This window comes from Myripristis murdjan, chromosome 23, assembly GCF_902150065.1.
Source record: "Myripristis murdjan chromosome 23, fMyrMur1.1, whole genome shotgun sequence".
NCBI classification, from domain to species: Eukaryota; Metazoa; Chordata; class Actinopteri; order Holocentriformes; family Holocentridae; genus Myripristis; species Myripristis murdjan.
In genome coordinates this window covers 10,040,902-10,066,069 of record NC_044002.1, presented here as the reverse complement: position 1 = coordinate 10,066,069, position 25,168 = coordinate 10,040,902, and the positions used below count along the sequence as shown (strand labels likewise).

General features: G+C 42.8%; 1 protein-coding gene across 1 annotated transcript in view; it reads left to right on the top strand.

Annotated features, from left to right (window-relative positions):
• The window catches only part of snd1 (staphylococcal nuclease and tudor domain containing 1), a 191,369-nt gene that overhangs the window by 20,937 nt on the left and 145,264 nt on the right, over nt 1–25,168 (top strand). Inside the window, exons 10-14 of the mRNA XM_030045402.1 lie at nt 232–336; nt 10,528–10,629; nt 18,800–18,900; nt 21,063–21,173; nt 22,860–22,932. Coding sequence (XP_029901262.1) covers nt 232–336; nt 10,528–10,629; nt 18,800–18,900; nt 21,063–21,173; nt 22,860–22,932 — 492 coding nt within the window. The remainder of the gene's footprint in view (nt 1–231; nt 337–10,527; nt 10,630–18,799; nt 18,901–21,062; nt 21,174–22,859; nt 22,933–25,168) is intronic.

Genomic DNA, 25,168 nt, shown 5'->3' with positions numbered 1-25,168 from the left:
TCATCTCTCCTCCTATCCATCTGCTCACTCAGCCACTCCTCCATTCTGTGGGGATGTGATTTTCACTGTGTTTTTCCCCCCTAGGATTTACAGGGTTTTGGGTCCTTAAATTCATTTTTAAATCAATTTTCTGCTGCTGATCACATTCCCTAACCTATTTCCTCATCAAGAAATTTCCTGCTTTCTGTCAAGCACTCACTGACTCCCCCCTCTATTCTTCTGTCCCTCCAGGTGATGCAGGTGGTCAATGCTGATGCCATGGTGGTCAAGCTCAACTCTGGAGAATACAAGACTATCCATTTGTCCAGCATCCGGCCCCCAAGGATTGAGGGAGAGGTACATACATATAAATATACCTCTGTGTGTGTGTGTGTGTGTGTGGTTTGATTGTACATCTGCACAGAGTTTGTGTGTGTCATCTGTGTAAGAGCTTGTGGTTTTATGTGGTCAGGCCCTTACTCCGTCAAAAACATCACTCAGAAGCTCCACAGAGTTGTGTGTTTTCACTGCTGCTATCTCGGAATTTAGATTTCAGACCGCCCTGCTCCCTTTTTTTTTCTTTAAATTGAAAACACTGACTAAATTGATGTGAGACATTTACATTGACTTCCACAAATCTTTGACCCGTAATTGCCCTTTGTCTCCCTCTTTCCATCTCTCACACTCGTCTTTTTCTTCTTTCCTTATTCACTGGTCTTACGGTCTTTCCAGAAGACTGTGGGGACAGTTTTGACCACTTGGTGGCGCCCCTGCAATTGGGGCACATGCATACGCAGGGAGGCACTCACACACACCCAACGGTTGAGATTGCAGCACTGCAGAGAACGAGGCCGATCGATTTTTCCCCTACACACTCCCCCTTTTTCCTCCGAATCACTTCCAAGACTGTGAAAACACACACACTCACAGACACACACACACGCACGCACGCACGCACGCACGCACGCACACACACACACACACACACACACACACACACACACACACACACACACACACGCAGTCACACGCAGTCACACCAGGGGAGAAATACATCTATCTATAGCACACAATGGGCAGTGGAAGTGTGCATGCAATGACACCTAGACACGAGGCTGTACATTCTTGCCCCCCAATAACCTCCTTCATACTGATTACACAGGAAGTCACTGATTGCTCAAGGGATGTGGCACAATAGAGTTTCTTTGAATTCCTCTTTAACTTTTTGTTGTCTTTTTAATTGAGTTTGATTTTCAGCTCCTGGTGCCTTATGGAACACAAATTAAAAACCTTTTCAACACAGTATGACACAATTTAGCTTACTTTGCTGATTTCTCACAAGGGTTTCGTGTCAGAATGCTAAATATATATTTTTGGGGGAGTGGACGTCCAGATTTTTAGGGTTCTATAGACAAGCACATGTGACTACACCCTCCTAAAATTTTTCTGATGGTTTCTGATGGTTATATATGTATACATATGACCATAAGACATTTACTGTTTGAGCAGAAGTAAAGATTTTAGCCATGTTATAATGTCTGCGACAGTTTGCTGTTGACAGTCTGTCCTGTTTAGCAGACAGTGTTTACTGTAATATCCATTTAAGAGCCAGATATCTTTTAGATTTCTTTTTCTTTGTCTTGCTAATAGAGGTGTGGAGAGAGAGAGAGGGTAGCATATAACTGTCCTTTCTTGTCCTCATCCTTTTATCCCTCTCTGTCTCTCTCCCCTGGTGTCATTAGTTGCATTATTAAGAGAATGCTTTGTATCTCCTCCCTCCCTCCATGTGTTCTCTCTCCTGCTCTCCCCCTCCTCATGCTCCTCCACACTCACTTTCTCCTGCCGTCCTTTCCCTCTGGGTGTGCGCGCTGTGGTCAGATTGTTGACCTGCATCGTTGCCCTTCGTGTGTGTGTGTTTGTGCTCTTCTGCTCTCTGTGGTTGTAATAAGCTTGTGGGCACAACATCTCTCCATTTTGTCTCTGTGCCCTTTCTCTTGCTTCTTGCATTGCACGCCTATTGCTCCCAACTCTCTTCAGGCCTGGTCCTTCCCCCGTCTTGGTGTCTTTCCATTTTCTGTTTTTTTTTTTTTTTTTTTTTTTTTTTTGTCCCACTTTTTCATTTCCTTTCTCTCCCTTTTCTCCTTTTATTCTCTTTTTGCTTTCTCCACTGTATTCTTTGTCTCGCTCGTCTTCTTATTTTGAGTTGCCTTTGAATATCTCTCTATCTCTCTTAGCTTTTGTCTATTTTCTGTCTGCCTCTCTCTATCTCTGCCTGTACCAGATGCTGTGACAGTATGCGTTTTGTGCTCCATTACGCTGTCATATGTTAGAGGGAGCCTGGGAGAGCGAGCCCAGATGTGAATGTTTGTGCTTGCTCTATTGGTGATGTATTGTTACAGTATTGCATTGTTGTTGCTTGCAGTTCATGCAGGGTTACTTGTTTTTTTTGCATTTGTCTGTCATATTATATTCCTGCACATAATTTGCATGTGTGTCAATGTGTTGAAATATCTTCTAGCCTGGAAAACTTAATTCTAGCTTATTACAGAAATTATTGTGTTCTTTTGTCATACTGTGTTATAATTTTAACTTGTAAGCTGATCAACAAGGTAAATCAGTCTTTACTTGTCTATTTTTTACATTCATATTCATTATGTTACAAAGACAGTAAATTGGCAGGCTGAACACCACATAGTGAGTTTACTTGTACATTATCAGTCCCTACTGGTTTTCAAGCTTGGGCTCTTTTTCTTCATATTTTTTCCATATACATTTTGTTTGCTGGCTGTGGTTTGTTTGTAGTTCTGCCGCTGGTGTTGTTTACTTTATTGAACTTTATTGAGCTAAAGAGCTGCCTGTCTGTCTGTACCACTGTAGCCTCAGCTTTGGGCCTTGGCGCTATGGCAACAGTGCAGAGTTGCTAAAGACAGGCTGAGGCAGTGTCGAGTGGAAGCAGAATACAGACAACTGACTAGGAAGCAGTAATATTTCTGATATTCACTGATATGTTATCTTAACCAAATGTTGATATAGATTCATGCATGGGATTGAGAATCTGCTGCTCTGCCTCTCTCACTAACGGCTGGTTCTGTCTTTGCTGGGCATACCTTATCTCCATAGACTCTATACATGTGCGACTTGCTGTTTATAATGGATTTGGCTAAATAAGCCCAAATGCAGTTTGTGGAACTAACTTTCATCCTGCTGCATTTTAAAATTTACAGGATACTTTCAGCATTTTGCCAGCCAAGTTGATTCTTACATTAGAAAGGACCTCCGAATGGTGGTTGGTCACCTGCCAAAGTAGCTGCTGGAGTAGAAAAACTTCTCAGCCATGGCTAAATCATGTGCTTAGTGTAAATCTCTCCAATATGTGAAGTGTGCTAGTGTAAATTTGTCAAGCATGCATATGGTGATAACATGCACAGGCCGAGCAATCCTGATTCAGGGAGGTTTATGAACAGCAGGGCTGATGTTTGTAGGCAGGCTCATGGTGAGGCTTCTCTCCGCTTGCAGCTCTACACACACTGACAACATGTTGGCCTGCACCGTCATGAGTTAGCCGGCTTGTTGGTTACAGTGCAGTGCGAGGACACTCACACAGACATTGTCACGGCTTGCAGCTAACGCGCACACATGCGTACATACACAGACACAAACAAACAGGCATGCTTGGTTAAGCAGCATTATCTTATGTCAGGAAACATCTTGGAAACTGGCATCAGAGTGTGCACAAACACATGTACTGTATTTGTGTGTGTACAGACACACACACACACAAACACACACACAAACACACACACACACACACACAATGTGTGTATGTTTGCAGTGTAGTCCAGGAAATCTCCAGAGCTACAAAAGTCAAAATTTTGGTATTGTTACAACAGTGTGTGGGTGTGTGTGTGTTGCATGCTATAAAGGTCCATAGGGAATTTCTAGTGCCAGTTGTCATTATTATCTGTGTCTGTCTGGATGTGTTTGTGCATTGTTTGACCCTGAATTCTGCTTGCCAGGCCATTTTGTGTGTGTGTGTGTTTTGGTGTGTATGCTATTTGGGGGTACCAAAGCCAGATGCAGTGTACCAGTGCACAGATGAACTGTGACAGTTTGTGCCAAGCCCCTCTCCCCCTCCTTTCCTCTCCTTTGCTTTCTGTTTTCTCTTAACCACCACAGCTCTCTATCTCTATTTGCTATCTTCGTTGCTTTGTTGCGACTATACTCTCTATATTCATATTGACAGATTGCTGGACCAATGATGTCTGGCTGCAGCGAAACATGGGACTTCGCTCTCCTCACTTAGTTTTCTCTCATTTCGGTCCCTTCCCTCTTCTCCCCTGTGTGGTTGCTGTGGTTTATTTTCAGATGTGAGTTATTTTGAGCTTAGGAGTTGGAGTCAGCTTTTTCCTCTCTCTCTTGTTCTCTTCCTCTATTCTCCCCACCTCTCTTTTCTCTCCCTCTGTCTTCCTCAGTCCTCCCTCCCTCCCTTTCTGCAGCAGGACATGCCCAGTGCAAACACAAGTGGGGAGAGATGTTGGTGCTACGCAGTGACTCACTGTTACACCCACTCCCTCACACTGTGTGTCTGTTTGAACGGTTTGTTTGTGTGTATGCGCTTTGACAATGCACATGGGGCCACTCTTGTGTGTATGTGTGTCTTCATGTGTTGTAATGTCCACACACAATGCATGTATGGTCATGTGATTTAAATAGGGTTAAAGACACCGTCGACATAGCACATAGAAAGGTCAACTGTGTCATTTATATAAAGCAGTGTACGACTATGGCTCATCCCCACACTACTCCACACGGCCCTGCCTACTCATCTAACCCCTCCACAGTCTGCCTGTGTGTGTATTTTGTACATGATTTAACCTCACAATACATCTCTCTCACTCCCTGTCCTGTCTGCCTCTGCTCCCATAAAACATCTTTTTCTCTCTCTCTCTCTCTCCCTCTCTCCCCCTCTCCCCTTTCGTCTGTCTCCCTCTTATTTTTCCTTTCGCGTTATTAGGTTTATTTTTATACAGGAGCAGTGCACATTGATTAGCATTTCTGTAAATACACCAGTTTTAGCAGGGTTTCTATGCAGGTCTGCAAAGTCTAGCAAAGTATGTGGGAAGAATTTGATCATTTTCACATTTTCATAAATGTCTGAAATGCCTTAAAGAACTGAAAAGTCTGGAAATATATTGTTTGGTCATAAAAAACTGGACTGTATACATTTTTAGTAGTTGTATACATGCTGCCAATTGAAATTTTGTGTTGTTTTAAAAAAGATAGAGCTATAGTATATAGTATAATATAGCTATATAGTAATATTGTCTTGTTCTGTACTGTTTCTTCAAATCAGGTCAAGACATCAAGGTGTAGAAAAGTTGAAGTAATAGAAATTGGGAATGGCAAATGCACTGGAATGTTACATTAGTCAGAGAGCTAACTTGTAACTGTAGTCCCAGGGGTGTGATATTGAAACGCCATAAAAAAGATGATGGAGAAAATGATGATGTAGAAATGGAGAAAATGACACCATCCAAAATGGCATCGAACAGAAAAGTAACATTGAACACTGTGAAGGTGAACACTCTAGCGTGTGGTGCAAAAGATAAACACAGAGGGCAAATGGGGAGATGACAGCTTACAGGCAAGCGACAAAATAGCCATAAATACCTAGAAGCAGACCAAGGCTCGGTATTACTTGAATTTTTTTTTTCAGGTTGTTCCTGTATTGGCTTTGATATCACTTCTAAAACAATACTTTTTAAATTGCCATTCTTCATTGCATGATGTTATTATGTGATGCAGCGAATCAATTTTTATATTGCATTTGAACATAACACTGGCTTTTCAAAATGTTAGACTACTTTCAAATGCACATTAGATGTGATTGTTACAATATAACTTCTTTTAACTGACAGCTTTTGACACCTCAAAATCATCTATTCTCAAAAGAGGTGCTGATTTGTGGTCACTAAACCTCAAGCACACAGACCCTTGTGCTTCTGTCCTGCCTCTCTCCGCCTTCTCCTCTCTACTCCTCTTTCTCCCTCCCTCTCTTGCCCCCGTCCTCCAGTTCTTATGTCTGACCATGTGTGTGCCCGCAGCATGCCCATGGCCTGGCATAGTGCACTGACCTCAAGTTTGGAAAGAGAAGGGGAGAGGGGAGGGTCACCCACCCCATGATTCATCTCATGCACCATTGGCTGGTTAAGGCAGACCTGGGGCCAGCATCCCGCCTCGCCATTGGATGAAAGTTTTTGTCCCCATTCCACTATTTGGCTGTTATGTCACTGGTCAAAAAGCAAGGACTCAACTTTGTTGTGTTTGTGCATGTGCAGGAGGAGTTAGTTACATTGGGAAGTGATATGCAAATATTTCCTTTTTTTTGATGGTAGACTCATCTTGTTTCTATTCTCTGAATGACGACTTGAATTGGCGATTCATTGTGCTCCACACAAAGCAGAAAATTAGAAGATAAAGTGACTCACAATTATGAGGTGGAGGTTATCTATTGTCAAGAGCACAAAGCGCATACCAACTGAAATCACTTTGGAATACAATTTGTTTTGACACAGATCACTAATAATTGAAAGCTTTTTGTTCAAGATGGATGCAGCCTGTTGATTACATGCACAGTGTTGGCTGTCCAAATTTGTACTGTGCTTTCAAAAGTTGACTGTTTTACAGCAGTGTGCGAGAGTTTTTAACTGTGAGCAGCAGCTAATATAATTCACTGTGTTGTTTTTTTGTGCCAGTAAAGTTGGTCTGGAGGTCCAAAAAATGAAAAGAAATGAAAAGAAAAGCAAATAACTCCACTGTCTGTGTAGGTCTGCACAAATTCAAGAATAGTTTTAAATACCAGATCATTTATTGGGACTATTTATGAACAGCCTTATTGACTACACAGTGCTCTTCTGTGCTATGTCTAACATTATTAAGCGGGAGATTCATGCATTTTTGTGTGTATTCATGTTCAGCGTAAATGTATTGTGAGTTTACTAATGGTGGGGCTTTTTTTTTTTTTTTTTTGTATTTTTATAGGACCCTTATAATCTTTTTTTCCCACCTCCTATTTCAGGATGTGTAGGCCTACAGTTCCATGAGCTCTCTGCAGCCTTAATGGTAATGCATTATTGAGAGGGGTTATTATGCATATAGGAGGAAGTGTTGAGTGTTGGTCTAAGGCTCCCAATGTACAGCTTAATCAAAACTAATGTCCGCTTTGTTTGGGATGCACATACATGTCAGTCTGTTTCACTCATAATTTATGGACAAATTACACAGTCAGCCAATCCATTATATGCAAAACAAAGTCCTCTTACTGTACATTTCCACCAACAAAACAGCCAGACATCATAAAGCATAACATGCTCCTGAGTCATGATTTCACCCTTTAAATTCAAGAAGCCACAAATGCTTCCAGCAGCAGCATCTACACACTTCCACCCCACCCCCTGCAGCCCTGCGACACTGTACAATCCAGCTAGCGTCATGCCTCTGCAATAGTCATAGATGATTCCAGAGTCAGAGCGGGTAATTCGGAACGAAGGGAATTTACCCCAAATAGAACAGAACTACCCCTGAGGGGGGAGTGAGAGCAAAAATGTTGTTATTAGGTCACGTTTGAGACATAGCAATGACTTTCCTCTTTCTGTAACCTTCCTGCAACCGCATCATCACTGTTTGTGGATGAATTACAGTGACTGTGGCATGATAAAGTACTTCAATAACGCTAACTGCGTTTGTCTAGTTGTCTTGTGATTGAAAGTTAGAATTAGTAGGCCTCTTTGTCAAAGATGAAAAGATGTCACCATCCACTTTTTCATACACTCATCAAGGCAGAACAGCATTGTTTATCTTTTGATTTGCCAGTTTGAGAAGCACTTAGCCGTCAGGGAATGCTTAATGTCTCTTTGAATAGGACTTAAAAAGGCCACAGGAGAGGGCCTCTTGTGCAGTTAGAACACAAAGTGCGCCAGGTGCATTGTGAACTATTGGGCAGTTGTAGCAATCAATGGTCATTATTGATTCTTGGCCATGCTAAAGCTCTTGATGGGTGCCCTTTTAAAGCCAATAGCTCTCTTTTTGTTTTAAACGTAGTCTCACCCTCACCTTTTTGCTTGTCATTGCCATAGTGACCAGAATACTACCAGCTCAGACAAGGTCAGTTTATCAGATTGGGCATGAATGTTGGCTAATTTTAGTATGGAGACTATGATCACCACCAAAACCAACTTTGTGCCTGCATCTGTTTTTGGTTGCCACTTTTCCTTTAGTTTCTCCTCTAGTTTTTTGTACTTGCAACTTATTTCTGTCCATCATTTCTAGCCCTCTTTGTCTGTCTTTCTCGTTGCTGTCTTCCTCTCACAGCCTCTTTCTTCTCCCTGCAGAGCTTCTAAAGGAAGCAGGACAAGTACCTTTTGTACTCCTTCTCTCCATCTATACTTCTTGTGTCTAATTGGCATGTAGAGCTGACATTTACACTCTTTGCCCTCTCTGACATGGTTCGCTTTCCACCTTGAAACACCTCATTAGCTGGAAATGATTTCTACTTTCGTATTTTTAGTCTCTCCCTCTCTTTCTCTTATTTCCATTCTCTACTTGTTTCTGGTAAGGTTGTGTCACCATCTTGACCAGTGTCTGTCTGTGCACTAATCGCCCCCCAGTAGACATAAAATGAAAGGCTACTATGAATGGTTATGTAAGAACCTCCCGAGACACACTGTGTGAATTCTTCTTTAATGGAATATAGGCCACCCCAGATCCAAAATGGAGGATTTTCGCCAAACAGTCTACATCTAGTAAAAGTTGTCCTCATCTTCTGCAATGGAGTGCTAAGTCCACCGCTCAGGCGCAAAATGGAGGATTCTTGCCTGGCAGTGCTCCTAAAGGCCCCATCATCCCACTGCATCCGACTGGTAGGGATGAAAGACCCCAACAATAAGCCCCGACAGACACAAAATGAAGGACAACGGCTCTTGGCTGAGCGGCAGGGGATTTCTACCGGCCATGTATGAGATTAACTCACCTCTGAGGTTCCATGCTGCTCTGACTCTGATAGCTAAAACGAAGGGAAATGGGAGCGAGGGAGTGGGAAAAGGAAGAGGGGAAAAGCTATTAGACTCAGAGGTTATTACATTGTGGCCAAAGTTAAAGGAACTCTGTTGGCTGGTGGATTCAGTGGTTGTCAGAGCTCCTTTACCAGGGAAAATCCGACAAGCCTTCTGTGTCGTCACAGTTTAGCCAACACTCTTGACTATTATTTTGAAAGGAAAATTGTCTGTCATTCAAGTGTTTCTTAGCCGAGGATGCGTGGTTGTTTTTTTAAATTTACTGGCTTTCAGTTTGTCACTGAGGGACCCTTTCCCCTGAGATGTGTCCCAAAGACCTCAAATAGTCATGAGCTTGTGTGTTTGGACACATCCTCTAACACAAACAAAATGTTTGCACACATCCTTTCTCCAAGTGTTCCCTCTCCTGTCCATTTTCATCCAGCCAGCTGTGTGCCACACCTAGCAGCACGGATCAACCAGAGAGGGATTAAAAAACCCAGAAGAAGAGTAGAATTGAAGTCAATCCAGCCCTGTGGGTGTGTTTTGGGGGGGGTTACTACTTACGTGTGTACAACAGATAATAATGGCGCTCATGGTGTGGGAGGGGCAGGGGAGGCAAACACACTGGTATTGTCATTCATAGCCTTATTCTGCCTTTTAGTGCCTGTCATTTATTTTCCCATTGCATCTTTGTCATTTGCTGTATTATATATATTTTTTATCACGTCCCTCCAAAACGGCACCTGCCACTGTACTGTGTTTGTGTGCGTGTGTGTGTTTGTCTCTCTGATACTGGGAGTGACACAAAAACCTCAGCCTCCTTTGAAAATGCAAATAGGTTCTATTTGTGGCCTGCTCCTGTCAGAGAGTGGGTGAGTGTATTGAGGCAAGTTTTTGTGTGTGGCTGTGTGAGTGTACGTGTGACAATATCTGTGTATATGTGTGTGCAGTTATGGTGTCAGCCTGCTTTTGTGCATCTGTTTAACAGAAAGTGTGTATTCCTTCGCTGGTTCCATCTGTGTGTCCTTGCTGTGTACTTAGTTTCTCTTTTTTTATTTTGTCGAGGCATGGGTATATATGTGTCGGCATTGAAAGCAATGGGGCTGTTTATCTTTGAGTTGTGTGTTTGTGTGAGAGACTGCCATTTTTGCTAGAATATGCTGTGTTGGGTTCAGAGTCTGTGTCCTCCATGCAACAGGACTGAGGGAGAGGGGATGAGGGAACAAAAAGCTGATTGTATGTGTGTGTGTGTATGTGTCAGTGGGGATGTGTGCATGCATTGGTTTTTCAAAGACCTACATCTGCAAAGAATGCATTGAGCTACACAGATTTGCCATAAACAAGTGAATAACTTTCTCCTTCCCCATCTTTCTTTCTCCCTCCATTTTATCAACTCTCCTCTTCTTTCCCACATCCTCTTCCTGATCTCCTCACTTACATCTCCGTCCTTCTATCTCTCTCTCTTTCTCTGTCTCGCTCTTCCCATCTCTTCCAGGAGAAGAACAAGGACAAAGACAAACGTTTCCGTCCGCTCTATGACATCCCCTACATGTTTGAGGCCCGTGAGTTCATGAGGAAGAAGCTGATCGGGAAAAAGGTAAGAAATAGTTATGACCCTTTATAGCTCCCATTTACTCTGTTGCCATGGAGAACCCCAGGGCAGCTGGAGTTCTGATCTGGGGTGCTGGTATGTGAATCACCATGATTGCCTCTAATTGGTTGTTGAGGAATGAAACAATACCCCTGTGAAATTCACTTGAAAACTTGGAGAAAATGATGGAAAGCATGAAGAGCCCCCTGCCCCCTTCCAGGGGCAGTAAATACACCCTTTTTCCCTCATCAGTTGTTCAACACTTTTGCCCGATCTTCATCTCCAAAGCCCCAATGTCTATTTCTCACTCGCTCAGTGTGAATACAAAGTACCCAAGGTTGATGCCCTGGGGCTTGCTATTGGCCAGGCTGCCCCTTAAAACAAGCAGTGTTGATTTCCCCCTCTTGTGTCTATTGATCTGCTTGGCCCTACACCCTGGGGCTCACTGTGATTTATACACATCTGACCCAGCAGGACTCAACGTTTAGCTAAAGAGAAGTAGCCATGGTGCTGAGCACGAGGGCACCCCGTTGAGTTGGCACCAATCTAGATGCACATTGTTGTGGAAAAGCTGCTTCACACAAACATGCAACTGCTGCTTGAGTGCCTGCTCATTGTCTGTGGATGTCAAAAAAATTATACCAATATTTGGTGCTTCTGACATTTATACAGTTTATATCACATAGATCCAACATGCCTTCCTCAGGCATTAAAAACCAAACTCTCAAAATTAACAGTGTAGTCTGATTTCACAAGCTGTGCCCAATTTAAACCTAACAGACTTTGACCATTACATCAGAATATAGTTTCCTGCACACAGGTTCTTCTTATACCAAGTCCCTCCAGTAAGGCTTAATGTTTATACGTAGAGTATGCCGAGTGGGCTTGCTCCTTTCACCCTTTGTATTCCAAAAAGGATCAAACTAAAGTCTGACCAAGTGTGAAAAATGTGCAAAGATGCTGAAAATCAAATGGTGGAGGACATTTTCACGCCAATGACAATACCACAAAACGTTACTCTCTACATATTTGCCTGATGTTATTAAAATGAGTGCAACAGAAGAATAGGCATAAATACCTTGAGTGGTACTATTACAAACAATTGTAAGGGATGCAAGGGTGAAAAAGCACAGCACTCAGACATTAGACAGAACAAATGTTCCTGTCAAACACACCTTTTTATAAGGGTGCAGAGCAGAAGTAAATATACAGCACAGACTGAGAAACACAAATGCGTGCACACATCCAAAGCCAAGAACCAGGAGAGTTCTTCTTGGCATTCAGCACAGGAGTGAGGTTCATATCCATATCCCAGCCTCTCATCACAGTCATTTTAATCATCCTCGTTAATGTTTTTTTAATGACAGAGAATTCAGCCGCAAGCTGGCCGTTGACGAGTGAAGCGAAAATAATGATTCCGCTGTTTATTTGTGATTTCTGAACCCAGTCTGAAGGGGTTTGAGGGAGGCAATGAAGGGATTAAAGAGTGCACAGCTTCGTCAAGGTGTAAAAGCACCATAACAAAATGTGTCCATAGCATGTGAATAAATTGCGTATAATGCTGGGTCATAACACCAGGCCTTATATTTAGCTGTATGATAAGTTCCTGGTTGAGCTTGCTGGTAAAATGACATGTTCATCTTGTCCCTATTAAAACGCATTGGCCTGTGAATGTGTGCATATGCATCTAGATAAATGCAATGCAAAGTTTCATATGTGTGTGTGTGTCCTTTTTTACTGTACTCTGTGGTTCAGAGACAGTCCACCACACATGTATGTGCACACACACCCTTACTCAGTGGCCATTAAGCGTTAATGCTCTGTAGCCAAAATGGCATGCAACCCTGGGAATGGGTGCAGTGTTACTGGAATAAAATTATATAACCATCATGCACTACTTGGTAATAAGTTTCACCTCTCCAGTGGTTCCTCTCCTACCGTCTTCAGCTCTTACCTTGTTAACATCCGACTTTGTCTCACACACACACACACACACACACACACACACACACACACACACACACACACACACAAAATATCTAACTTATCTTACAACTATGTTTGCTGATTTTTATGTCAGGTTAAATTTAAAATCACTTGCCTACACTCAAGGGTGTTTCAAAAATCAACTCAGCTAAAATGTTTCTGCGCCTCAGGCAAATCCTTGTTTGTAGTGTGTATTTTGGAGAAATGTGTGTGTGATTGTGCACATGTCAGGTAGAGTTAGTGTTTTAAGTGTGGTCAGAAAATTCATGTTTTCACCAGTGAGTTGGTGTGTCTGCATGTTGATAGAATATGCACTTCATGAGTGTGTGTATGTGTGTAGAACATGTGTGTGTGCTTTGGTTTTTATAGAGTGTTTTGCAGATTTTCTGCTTGGCTGGTGCTCTTTATGAGCTACGGAGAGGTGGACGCTTCTGTCCACCCTGTTGATCCAATCACCATGTTCACATTTGCTTTTGCGCTAAACACATTATTAATCATCCTGGCATTGTTTGTCCCTGCTAAGATTGCAGTTGATTACACTATGTGCACACAGCAAAGCCATTACAGTTAGCAGCCACCACTGAAAGTTGCATCGGAAAGCATGTCTATTATGAAGAGACCTGTGCTGTGCTGTATGGGAAGTGTTACCTAATGTTTTTTTTTTTTTTTTTTTCCCTTTTTCTTTTATTTTTTCTTTGCTTGGCTATTCTCCCAAGACCTTCAGTTTATCTGGGCTCTCACTTTCCTCCTTAATCATTAAGCTGAATATATACAAAACTGTATGCTTGTGTAGCAGATGAGTATTGAAGGTGGGTCTCCCCAGTGTGTGCTTATAGCTGTTTGAAGAGAGTTAGATTTGAGTGGAGAGCCCTCAACCATTTGCCAGCAGTGTAGCCTTCTCTCACCTCACTCTGCAAAGTCAATAAAGGAACAGCTTTGGAACGTTGCTTCCCTCCAATTCCTTTTCATTGTTTTTGAGACACAAGGCTCGAGTTCAGAAAAAAAACTCTCATTCACCCTTTTGTTTTCTTCTTAGTAATTGTAGAACCTCAAAGACTATGATTATGTTTTTGAAGGTTTAAGCTGCACTTTTTTCGTGGCAACATGGAACAGGCAGGGTGAAATGATTGCAGTATTACTATGGTGAATATGTTCATTTGTGGGCATAATACTTAACCCTTAAGGCTTCAATATTAATCTGTGCTATCTTGGCTTATTTGAGCTGTCACATCAGACATGGGTTGGTACGTAAAATTGTTGATGGACGTTGCACTGCACCAAGAAGAAGCGTTGAGTCGACCCACTTACTGCCATCCTGTCTCAGAACACTAAGTGCCATGGAGGCAGATTTGGAGCATTAAGCATTAGTTGAAGACTCTAAGACCACTGCTTTCACTGAATTTCTGCTCAAGAGAGCTCCCTCCACTTTTATCTTTTTTTTTTTCCTTTTCCCGACTCAAGCTTAGACGGAAGCTTTTTACCTCATTGGTGGGGTAATTGGGACTTGACCCAGTGGATTTAGGGGGAATACTTTCACTCTCATCTCTGTCTTCCCTGAATTAGGAAGGGGAAGTGGGAAACTAGAGTCATGTTCAGAAGCGTGACTCCAGATTTGCTGTCACATTGAAAAAGGTGTATCATCTAACTCGAGCAGGGCCTGACAAAAGCTAATTGTCCAATCACAGGGTTCAGTTTGCAGACATCACAGGTATTTCTTTCCCCTTCCCTTTAAAAATATTCAAGTTCATAGGCTGTGTAAGAGTGCAACACATAGGACCACTGAGGAAACAAGCAGATTTTCCCTTGACTAAACCTTCTAGGACGTGACTAAGCATAAACTATGAGTCTCAGTGTGCTGAGCTAAAGCTCAAAACCCTAATGCCATCGCTTCGCTTTAGGAGAATAAAAGCTACATTAAAGGTTTTTTTTTTTTTCTAGCTTCCCTACTCCTCATCTATACGGAGAATGTGGTGCTTTTGATCTTTTATGATGCGTATCTAATATCCATATTGAAAAGGCTACCTTTCTCTTCCAAGCAGAGTCAGTATCTGATAGCTGTTTAGAGGCAGAAAAGGATTTTTGCAATACCTGGGCTGGACTTTGAAAGGCAAGTTCACAGCTACAGGTGGTGATGAAAAGTCCTTTCCCACTCACAGCATCAACCACGAGAGACTGACCCCTAAATGCTTGAGTCCATCTCATCTCAGTGGAGGTCTCCTGATCCCTACTGATTTCTTTTTTCTGTTTTTTAATCTCTATTTTTTCCTTGTCATTTTAGAGCTGTGTGATACATCAGAACTTGAAAAGTTCACTTGTACTGGGGCTAATTAAGGTAGTCTAAATCTGCCCCAAGGCATTTTCCTTTTATTTCAGTCCCTCTCTTTCTCTCTCTCTCTCTTGGTTTCCCCATCTGTCTGTCTCTCTCCCTCTCATATACAGCCCCCCCACCATTGAAATGGCAGTGCTTGCTCGGTGACATAATCCCAAAAAGCTTGATTTGGCTAACTTTATAAGTAGTGCTTCTTGTGCGCCTGGGTCTCAGCCTCAGCAGAAAAAAAATCCAATGGAAATGTTGCATTAAGCCACTTATCAGGGTTGAGCACATTTGGATAATCCTGCATGCTCAAAGTGGCTCCTGTTATGCAGCCGCTTGTGTAGTACTGCGTGTGCCAGAGTTTTCCCCTCTTATTGGCGTATGTGTGCATGCAGAGAGAGAATGCAGTGTGTGTGATGCAGCATTTGATGTAGTGTGTGTGTGTGTGTGTGTTACTGAGTCTTGATTTGGTGGAAAACTTGAGGTGCGTGCGTTCAAGCAGAAGCAAAGCATGTAGACCCAAGCGTCACCAGGTCCCATGGTTCAAAATCCAGATGGGGCTCTCCCTACCTCCTCCTCGTCCTCATCTTCGCTGGGTTGTTCTCTCCCAGCCTGAGGTTTCTTCCTTCCAGCATGGATCCCTTCATTAAATGATAGCCAGCTGCTGTTACAGCCTGCTAACAACATCGCAGCAACTTCAGCACATCACTCTCTTGCACACACTTTTTCTTTCTTCTTCCCTCTCTTGCTCTCCCTCCCTGTTCTTTCCTTTTCCTTCCATCCATTGCTCCTACTTCCCTCTCTTTCTTAGCTACTTCAAGACTACTTCAAGTGTCAAGCAGATTTTTTTTTTACAAATCCATACCTCATCCAGCATCTAGTTGTCTAAACATGGCTAACATCCAAGGGGTAGTTGGAGGCTGCCCACATGGGTGTACGCATTTGTGTTGTAAAAAAAAATATCACCTGAAGGTCTTCCTGTAGTATCTAAAATGTCCAGTACTGTGTTTTAAAAACGGTTTCCTCTACAAGTACTGTTATTTTCCATTTTGTAATAATTTGTATGTATATTATAGTGTTACTTTTCTCAAAAAGTGACTGTCTCAATTTGTATTAAAATTGTTCATCAAGACCGTCCAAATCAAAACCTCTCTATATTATTGGTAACACTGGAATACTGGAACAACTTTACAGCATTGTTATTGCTTACGTACTTGCTTATGGCAGTTCATTGCTGCCAAATATCAAGTTTGTTCAGAGATGCGTTGGTGAAGTGTTGAGGCTTCTGCTGTTGTCAACAGTGCCACTGAAGGTGATTGTGAGGTCCAGGGCAGTTTCCACATGTAGGTGAGGCCACAAATGGCATTGACTGCTTTAAAGCCCTTATGAAGACCAACAGTGGTTGAAACATGCTGGGTTTTAATGATTTAGCCATTACCATAAATGCTTTTCAATATTTCCTTCCTTGTTGCTACATTTTCTTATATTTGGAGTGCCTTGATGGTCCCATGCCACACACACAACCTGATGCCGGAGAGCTACTAGCTGTATATTCCAGGTCTCTGGGTTTTATACACCACAGCTTTTTAGGGTCTGCTTAAGGTGATTTTGTAGTGGCACTTCTTGCTTCTAGGTCTTGGGTTGGCCTCACAGATTTGCCTGTAGAGGACCTGCCACATCTCCATATTGGAGGAATTGCTGTCCTGTTGACATGGTGGATTCTTTCTCTCTATGTAACACCTAGTGTGCTATGGAGGTGACAAGATAGTACATATACACATGCAAACACGCATTTAGTTGTATATACAGGCCTCTAAATACTGTACATGGTTGTGCAAAAACACCGAATTACACATAGCCTGTCCTTTGACACACACAGGCGCACAATCTCTGAATACACCGAACAAACGTGTTCTCTGGCACAGTGAACTGGCTCTCCCTATACTACTTGTCCTTTCAGCTGAATAAAAACATTTTGTCTCTTGCTCCTCCTGCTATCCTCCTCATCAGTCCCCCCACCCTACAGTCCATCCATCGCCTCCTCCCTGCCCTCCCTCTCTCCTCTAGGGGTTTCTTATAGATGGCTTTGCCTTATCAGGAGATCGGCTAGATGGCCCGTGGAGAATGGGCCTGGAACTCTTCTAATCTAACATCGCTTTGTCAAAGCTTTTAATCTATCATCACCTCGCTTAATGGGGAAACACTGGTGTTCTGGGTTCGCGGCTTATGGAATCTGACAATATATTTTGCTTTTCTGCTCCACTATTCTCCTGCCTTGCTCTCTTCATATCTTCTTCTTTTTGTTTCTTTATCTCCTTATGTTGATTCTACTCTTATCATTTTCTTCTCTCAAGCTGACTTGTAATCCTGTTTTTCATTTCATGGACTCTTCTCCCATTTCTCGCTTACCTCATTTCACATGTCTGGCCATGCACACCCATTAAACAGAAATATAACTAACAGAAGAAGTACTACACAAACAAAGGATATTTCCTCATATAAACAGCTTCACTTGTTGATAAGGCTGAATAGACATGAAACCCTGTTGTGCCTGGGTTATGAGGAAATGAGAAGTTTTCATGGGGCAGCACGGATAAAAGAATTAAGGATGGGTTATTTGCATGGTTACAAAATGAATGCAATTGAGTGTGTTTAAAAAGGAAGGACACAGCACAATTTACTTCGGTTGAGAGGATCGCAAACCAATTCTGTTGATAATATGAGGGGCATTCAGGATATAGGCAGTATTAATGTTGCTTATAAGGAGATGTTGAATCCAATTTGTGAGGCTGAACACAACATCAAAATCAAGCAGATGCATGTGGGCTCATCAGCTACGCCCTTGAAATAAACTGGGATTTTCTTCCTTTTCAGGCTTTAGAGTTGAGTGACACCTATAACTCACTAACACCTCTCCTTGTTTTAATATAGCTTTTTTGAAAACATACTTGTATGTATAGAAAACACAGCCACCTCTATTATCTAAAAAAACATAATCCTTCCTCCAGCATCTTCTTATTTTCACTTCCTGTGGGGAGTAAATCCAGGGCTTCCAAGCCGAGCTATGTGCAGAAAACACATCCATCCTGCATAGACGGGAGTGCTGCTCTTCTCCAGTCCACATTGCCTTGTCCTCGTCCTGTCCAGCACTTAGATTAATGACAAGCTGTTGTCTTTCACTGTCCTGGGTGGCGTCTCTTTCATGTCCCCATAATAGCCTTGTCTCTGTTGTCTCGTTCACTGCTTGCCTTGTGTCTATGCCACGATGGCAAGCGGTGATGCAGACCCAGATTCCTGCATTTTTTTCCTCCCATCACACTTGTCTGACTCGGCTGACACATAGTTCTTTATCTGCTGATCGTGGGTACTGGTATTGCTGCATCCCTGCTGTTAGCACTGTCTGCCTGTCTGCCTGTATCTGGCCCATGTAGTAGGCCTTCCCCAATCAGATGGCTGTGAGCACACACACACACACACAAGCTCACACATACTGCTGAGCGACAAAATTGTATCTTCAGGGTGGGTGGATTGGAGTCTGTCTCTAGGGAGCTGTGTTGGAACACACAGTATAGGGTCATATGAGTTCTATCACTGTTCCCTTTGACTGTGTGTGTGTGTGTGTGTGTGTGTGTGTGTGTGTGCGCGCGTTGATACTGCTCCTCTAGGGACATCTACAGTGCTGCCTGACGTGATTCACACTGACTGGGGGTGACCTTGGGAACTAGGACACACACACACCAAACGATGCCAACCAACTCAACAAAAAAACACTCCAAACACTGCTAACTATTGAGTACCCGCTGTTGCCTTCAGCTTGTCTCAGTACTCTGGGCGTGTTTGTTTTTGACCTCTTCCCCTCCCTGTGTGCCTCACCAGGTCAACGTGACAGTGGACTACATTAGAGCAGCGACTGGCGCAGGAGAAAGCACCCCTGCATTCCCAGAACGCACCTGCGCTACAGTCACAATTGGCGGCATGTAAGTAAATGGGAACCTGAACCTGAACACCTGAAATGTCTTACTGCCATTGACTGTTCTGTCCTAAGTGATTTTGTTTTGCAGTTTGCTCTATATAACTAGATGCCAGCCAAAACCATCTAGCTTTTATAAACATAGCCTGCTAGATAACAAGTAAACATGCTATGTATTTCTGTATACACACTACCTGAAGCTTCCAGCAGAATCTTGTGACGGACATACAGATGTTCTTAATAGGGCATGTGCAATTTGTCAATGTGAGGGAGATTTGTCTTTCACATTTCATTCTCTTCCTGCGGCTGTCTCTCTGAGCAAAGCTTTTAAGTGTAGCTCGCCTGATGTTGGAGGACAGCGAATAATCACTTGTAAATGCTTAGAACTTCTAATCTCGTCATGAATCAAAAAGCAACCTGAAAGTGCTTCTTTGTATTTTACATTTGATGGGTAGGAGCTGCCCCAACGAAAGCAATTATTTTCTAGCTTCAAATGCTGTTTTGAAAGAGTGATTTCTTTTTATTTTTATTTTACACAGTACCCAGGATATACACTTATGAAAACTATTCAGGGGTTCAAATTTCATCAAAACAGGATAGAGAAGCTTTAACACCTCATGACTTGAAATGAACCCACCCCTTCCTCCCCACAATCTCCCTTTCTCCCTGTCATCAAACCTCTCGTCTTGTTAACATCTAACAGCATGGGCGTACACAGAGGTCAGGACCTGGCCTCAGGACTAGCCAATTACGGGCCAGCATTAGAGAACTATGCCAGCAGCTCTGCTCCATGGACAACAGTTGGCTGGGCGACCCTTGGGTGCTGGGAGGCGTGGGGGCAGAGGGCATAGTGGTCAGTGGGATGGAGGTTTCGAAGTTGGTTGACCTCGTCTTGTGGTGTACAATATTTCTCTCAATTTCTCCCCTTGGTGAGAGACTTGGTGCTTGGTAGCATGTGTTGGGAAAAACGGGCTGCTTGAGAGTTGTTGGAGCTCACCTAAGATTATAATTGGCCAACGTTATACACATCACTGTATGGAGGTGATAAGGGGAAGTGGCTTCGAGCAATAGGGGAAGGAGGATGGTAACCGAAGCAATCCTGATTGGTGCTGACTTCTTTCCCTTTCATCATAATAACTCCAGGGTCATGTGCTGGGTGTGAGGAAGTTTTCTTTGAGTTGGATGTATTGTAACTCTTACTTTTACACCAAGAAATTCATCTGAGAAAGTGTGTAGGGGCCGGAATGAGAACTTGGTCAAAACCCTTAATTCCATTTGTGAGCTGAGTAATCATTAAGACGTCCTTTAAAGCAACGCCTATAAAATAATAATTTGGAGGTGGTTTACACCACTTAGGATAATGTTTAGCAGTCCAAGCTGTGTTGATTTTACAGCCAGATTCATATGCGTATGTATGAGTGTGTGTCTTTGAAGATGCTAAGATCATTATAGGAAAATTGCTGCCGGCACTTTGAAATGCTCAATTTATTTCAATTTGGGCAATATCAAAACCGCAAAGATGAAACAAAAAAACAAAAAAACAAACAAAAAAAAAAAACAGTCTTAACTGTCTTTGTGCCTTGCTCTTGCTGTACTCCTCGTTCATTCCAATCTCCTTGTTTTTCCACTGGGACACGGGAAGGGGATCCGTAAAAAAACATTTCTTTGACGACAACAAAATAGTCTCAATTACCATGCCTGCAATATGGGTATAAGTGATTGCATCCGCCATCACAAACTCATTTCTGAAGACATCATGTTGGTGCTCTCCCTCTAACTGCATTCCTCTCTCTCTCTACACTTTAAGTGGAACATGGATATCCAAGAATTAGCCACTAAGTGCCACATACAACACTACACATCTCCTTTCTCTATCCCTTCATTTATCCTCTCTTCTTAACGTTATGAGGATCTAGTTAGAGAAATGTGCTCTGCAAATACATCAGTGACCTTGGTTCCTAAGAAAAATGACCTTGGGTTTTTGTAAAAACCTTATTGTTATTCTATTTGTATTTCTCACTCCCTTACCCTCTCCCTGCTGGCTTGTTGGTACTCTGTGGTGAAGCCATGAGTCTTTCATCTCTTCATGTAGAATATAAAGGAGTATGTTTTTTTGTTGTTTTATAACAAAGAAGGTGGACATCTCATTCTGTCTCTTCCTCCCTGTAGTAACATAGCGGAGGCTCTGGTCAGTAAAGGCTTGGCCACAGTCATCAGATACAGACAGGATGACGACCAGCGCTCTTCCCACTACGACGAACTTCTGGCTGCTGAGGCACGGTGAGGAACACACACTTACTTTCTGTCAAAGGCACACGTATCTTCTTACTGACAAGCATGTGTTCTCGTTCACTTTTACATGAACATACACAGGTATGCACTTTGACACAAACACAGCCTCTTTCTCAAACACCCAGTCAGTCACACACATACATGCACCTATTCTTTTGCTTTTAAGTGAAAATGTTGTACTCTCTCCACACACACACACACACAAAATCCACTAGCTGCGCATAACCTTAACAAATTTTGCTCTAGGGATGTGGAAAAAATGGGTATGACCTTGAGGCTTGCTTTTAAAAGAAGCCAAACATTTTTACTGTGTTTTGGGGACTTGAAGCACTGCTAATGTTTTCCCACAGCTTTACAAACAGCAAAAGCACTCTGTGTCAAGGTGCTGCTGTGTTGTGGTGGCATTCAGCAAATAAAAGGAAAAGCGCTCGCCCAGCATCTAACCTGGCACAGGTCAGGCAACCTGTAGTTATTTTCATTATTTATTTTAGCGGTGCTGCCATCATAACTTGCAGCCTATCACATTCCAAGCTTCAATTTCTAAAGGAAATATTGTCCCCTTTCACACACACTCAATCCATCGCTCATTCATACATGTGCATGCCCTTTTTTCTTTCACATGTCTGAATACACATACACCCACCTAAGTCCTGGGTGCTAAATCAGAGCTTCTCTTCACACATGCCTATGAATATAATTATATGGAAGTGCGGTGGAGAGATTTAGTATGGAACTTATTACTCTGTCAAAGATTAAGATCTGCTGGCTAGCTAGAGTAGTTACAGCTACAGTCTTTCAATGCAGGGTTACCTCTTCTCCTCTCCCCTTCTCTCATGGCATGTAATGGGCCATTTGCCTACTTTTTGTGTCTCTCTCTTGCCCCCTTTTCTCATTCAGCATTTCCACATTTTTCTTTTACTTCTACACCCCATCATCTCTCTCTTTCTCTCTCTCTCTCTCTCTCGTCCCTGGGTGGGGGGGTTATTACAGCTGATGAAAGGTGTCTGTCTATAGCTCCAATCTTGTTTTTAGCCCTTACTTTGCCAGACCTATGGCCTGCAGCCTTCGAGGAACCTCCTCCCGACTGTTAAAAGACACCTACATACACATTCACACATACATATAAACTCACACACAATAACTTTAAGAGAACGGCTAAATCTCAGTGACCTAACGATGACATAACCCCTCCACTACCATGACCAAATGTGGTCATCATCATCTCAATCAGCCCTTAAGGCTCTGTCCCACAGCAAGCACCCGTCATCATTGCTAAATCACACTGAAAATACACACCATCCCTCCCTTTCTCCTCCCTCCTACTTCGTCCCTCCGTCCTTATGCTCATTTTTCCCAACACCATTTCCACTTTCCATTTCAAGCCTATAGATTAGCCGTGTGGCAAAATCCGCCTCCGGCACCTCCAGTTGAGCCGTGATGGCAGTTAAGGGAAGGGAAACTGGTATGAAACTGTATCCTGCTTCATGAGCCAGAATGGCCCCCTCTTTGTGTCTGTGGTGATTACTCAAAGAGCTCCCATCTCTCTAGGCCGGTTAAGCCTCCAGCGTTATGCTTTCTCACTGTATTATGATGGTGCTTGAGCTATGATGGTGACGCGTGCATGTGTGTGTGCATGTGTGTGTGCGTGTGTGTGCGCGTTCTGATTGACTGCAGGGCCATCAAGAATGGAAAAGGGCTGCACAGCAAGAAGGAGGTTCCCATCCACAGAGTGGCTGATATCTCTGGGGTAAGCATTTGTTTGTTTTGTGTGTGTTTGTGCAGGGTATCCTACACCAAGGAATACAGAAGTTTTTGATTCCATGATGCATTATGGGATAAGCATCTCTGTACACGCTGATATAATTTAATCTTTTTAACTGTGAACTCATTTGCACACCACCCCCATGACACTGTATCAGGGCCTCAACAACAAAATGCCACCAACTTCATCACACACACTGCTTCTCCCCAGACAATCTGTGATCCTTGACCTGCTCCTCCATTCACAGCCGTCTCCCTCCGTATTAAGGCCATGAAGCAGCCACTAAAAATAATCAGTGCCATTAATAAAACCATCAGTGGTGCTCGGTCCTAACATGTTTACGTGTGCCCAGGGGCTTGATAGAGGCATCATTCGGCTAATGAAGCCTGATTAGGAGCCCTCACCAAACCAAGATTAGCTTGAGCACTGGGTCCTTATAAAGTGTTTCAGCAACTAGTAGGTGGCAACGGGTACGCACTCTTTTGATGTACATGTTTATTCTCATACTGCCCAGAGCGATGGGTTTTTAAAGTTGACGCCCTGTGCAATCTCTATCTCTCTTTTGCAGTGTCATTTTATGAAAATCAGGCATGTTTAGTTCTAGAGGGAAATTTCCTTGTTTTCCCGCATCTGTTTGTTTTTCTGTTCCTGACTGCATCCCTGCAAAACATCTCTTAAGACCCACCCTACATAGCACGACAGATGCAATGCTAACACGACTGCAGGCTGTCAGACGGCGCTTTTGAACCAAACTGCAATCTTGATATCAACCCCACTGTATACTGTGCTGTCATGTGTCCAGAGTTGTCACACTAAACGACTGGGTAAGATTAGTGTGCATCGGCTGACATCGGGAGCAGAGCAGTTGAAAGTGTGATCAGTTGAAATGCGCACCGATGGTGGCATGAAATGCTGGCACTGTGACTGTCATTGTAGCTCACTAGCTACTGTAGCTGTCACTGGCTTATTTTTAACATTGTATTATTCTCCCAGCACTCAAGAGGCAAATTCAGGTCAGTCAGTCAGGGGGGAGATACTTCACTGCTTTATACCTGGGTGCTACCACACTTGATCACCAGCTTACAGCACTTGAGAAACATTTTCTGTAATAATTTCCTCCTCTTCGTAAATGAGCAGTATTTGGTAAATCACAGGAAATAAATGTTCCACCACTGGGAAAATTTTAAATCCTAGACTATGAATCGGCACTTCACCGGCAAATTTTCAGACAACTGCCACAGTGTTCTGGTCATGTTCAGAATTATGCACCTTCTGCACAGGACTACAGTGGAATCTCTGCTCACATAATTTGTACAGTATATGGGTAGTTGTTGATGAAATGGGATAATTCACTGCCTTACTGCCAATCTGCAACAACCTCCATGTTGTCCACCATGTCATCCTCCTCAGATTCTTCATTTTTCTTCATCTCACAATGTGAATTACTTTAAAATGATAAAAAGAGATTTTTCAACAGCTATAACATTTTTTTTCCCTCCATCACTTAGATGCTTTCATGTATTTCAATTATACTTGTCGATGAGCCATCAGTTATCCTTTCTGTCGAGCCCACTCTCTGTTATCTTCTCAAAATTGGACTTCAAGAACATTAGCGTCCCATTGTCTGTCTCACTTGCGTTCTCACTTGTAAGCTCCATTTGAGCGCACAGTGAGCTATTTTCGTTAATTAATCAGGCTCTCTTATGTCTATACAAGTCTAGTGTCAGGTCGGATCAGCATGCATATTTGCATGTCTGAACAATGAACTGTGTTACAGAATGCGTCACCTGCTGACTGTGGACAGCGTTTGATTGCAGAAAACAGAGAGGCATATCAGAAAGTTATTCAAACTCTTAAACACCAGTAGGTAGAAGGCTAGCACTCCTGTGCAAAGCAGCTTTCAGATGGCACATGGTGGTTAGCTGTTCATTTCCATGCCGTCGTCTTTGTCACCTCCCAGCGTCTTTATGTGTCAGCAGCACAGATAAATTACCGAACCCTGTAAAATTAATTATGGCAGGGAATTGATGTGCTGACTGTGCAGGCCTCTACTTTTTCATCAGGGGCTGTAGTGCATTTTATACTTGTAAACCCCCTTACTTAACTGGCTGAATTGACTAGGAGCACATTGTTAAGTGCAGGAATGACCCCAGAGAGTATTTCCAAGGGGAGGGGTACTCAATAATTTATTGAAACTTTATTCAATAACTTGGCAGGGAGA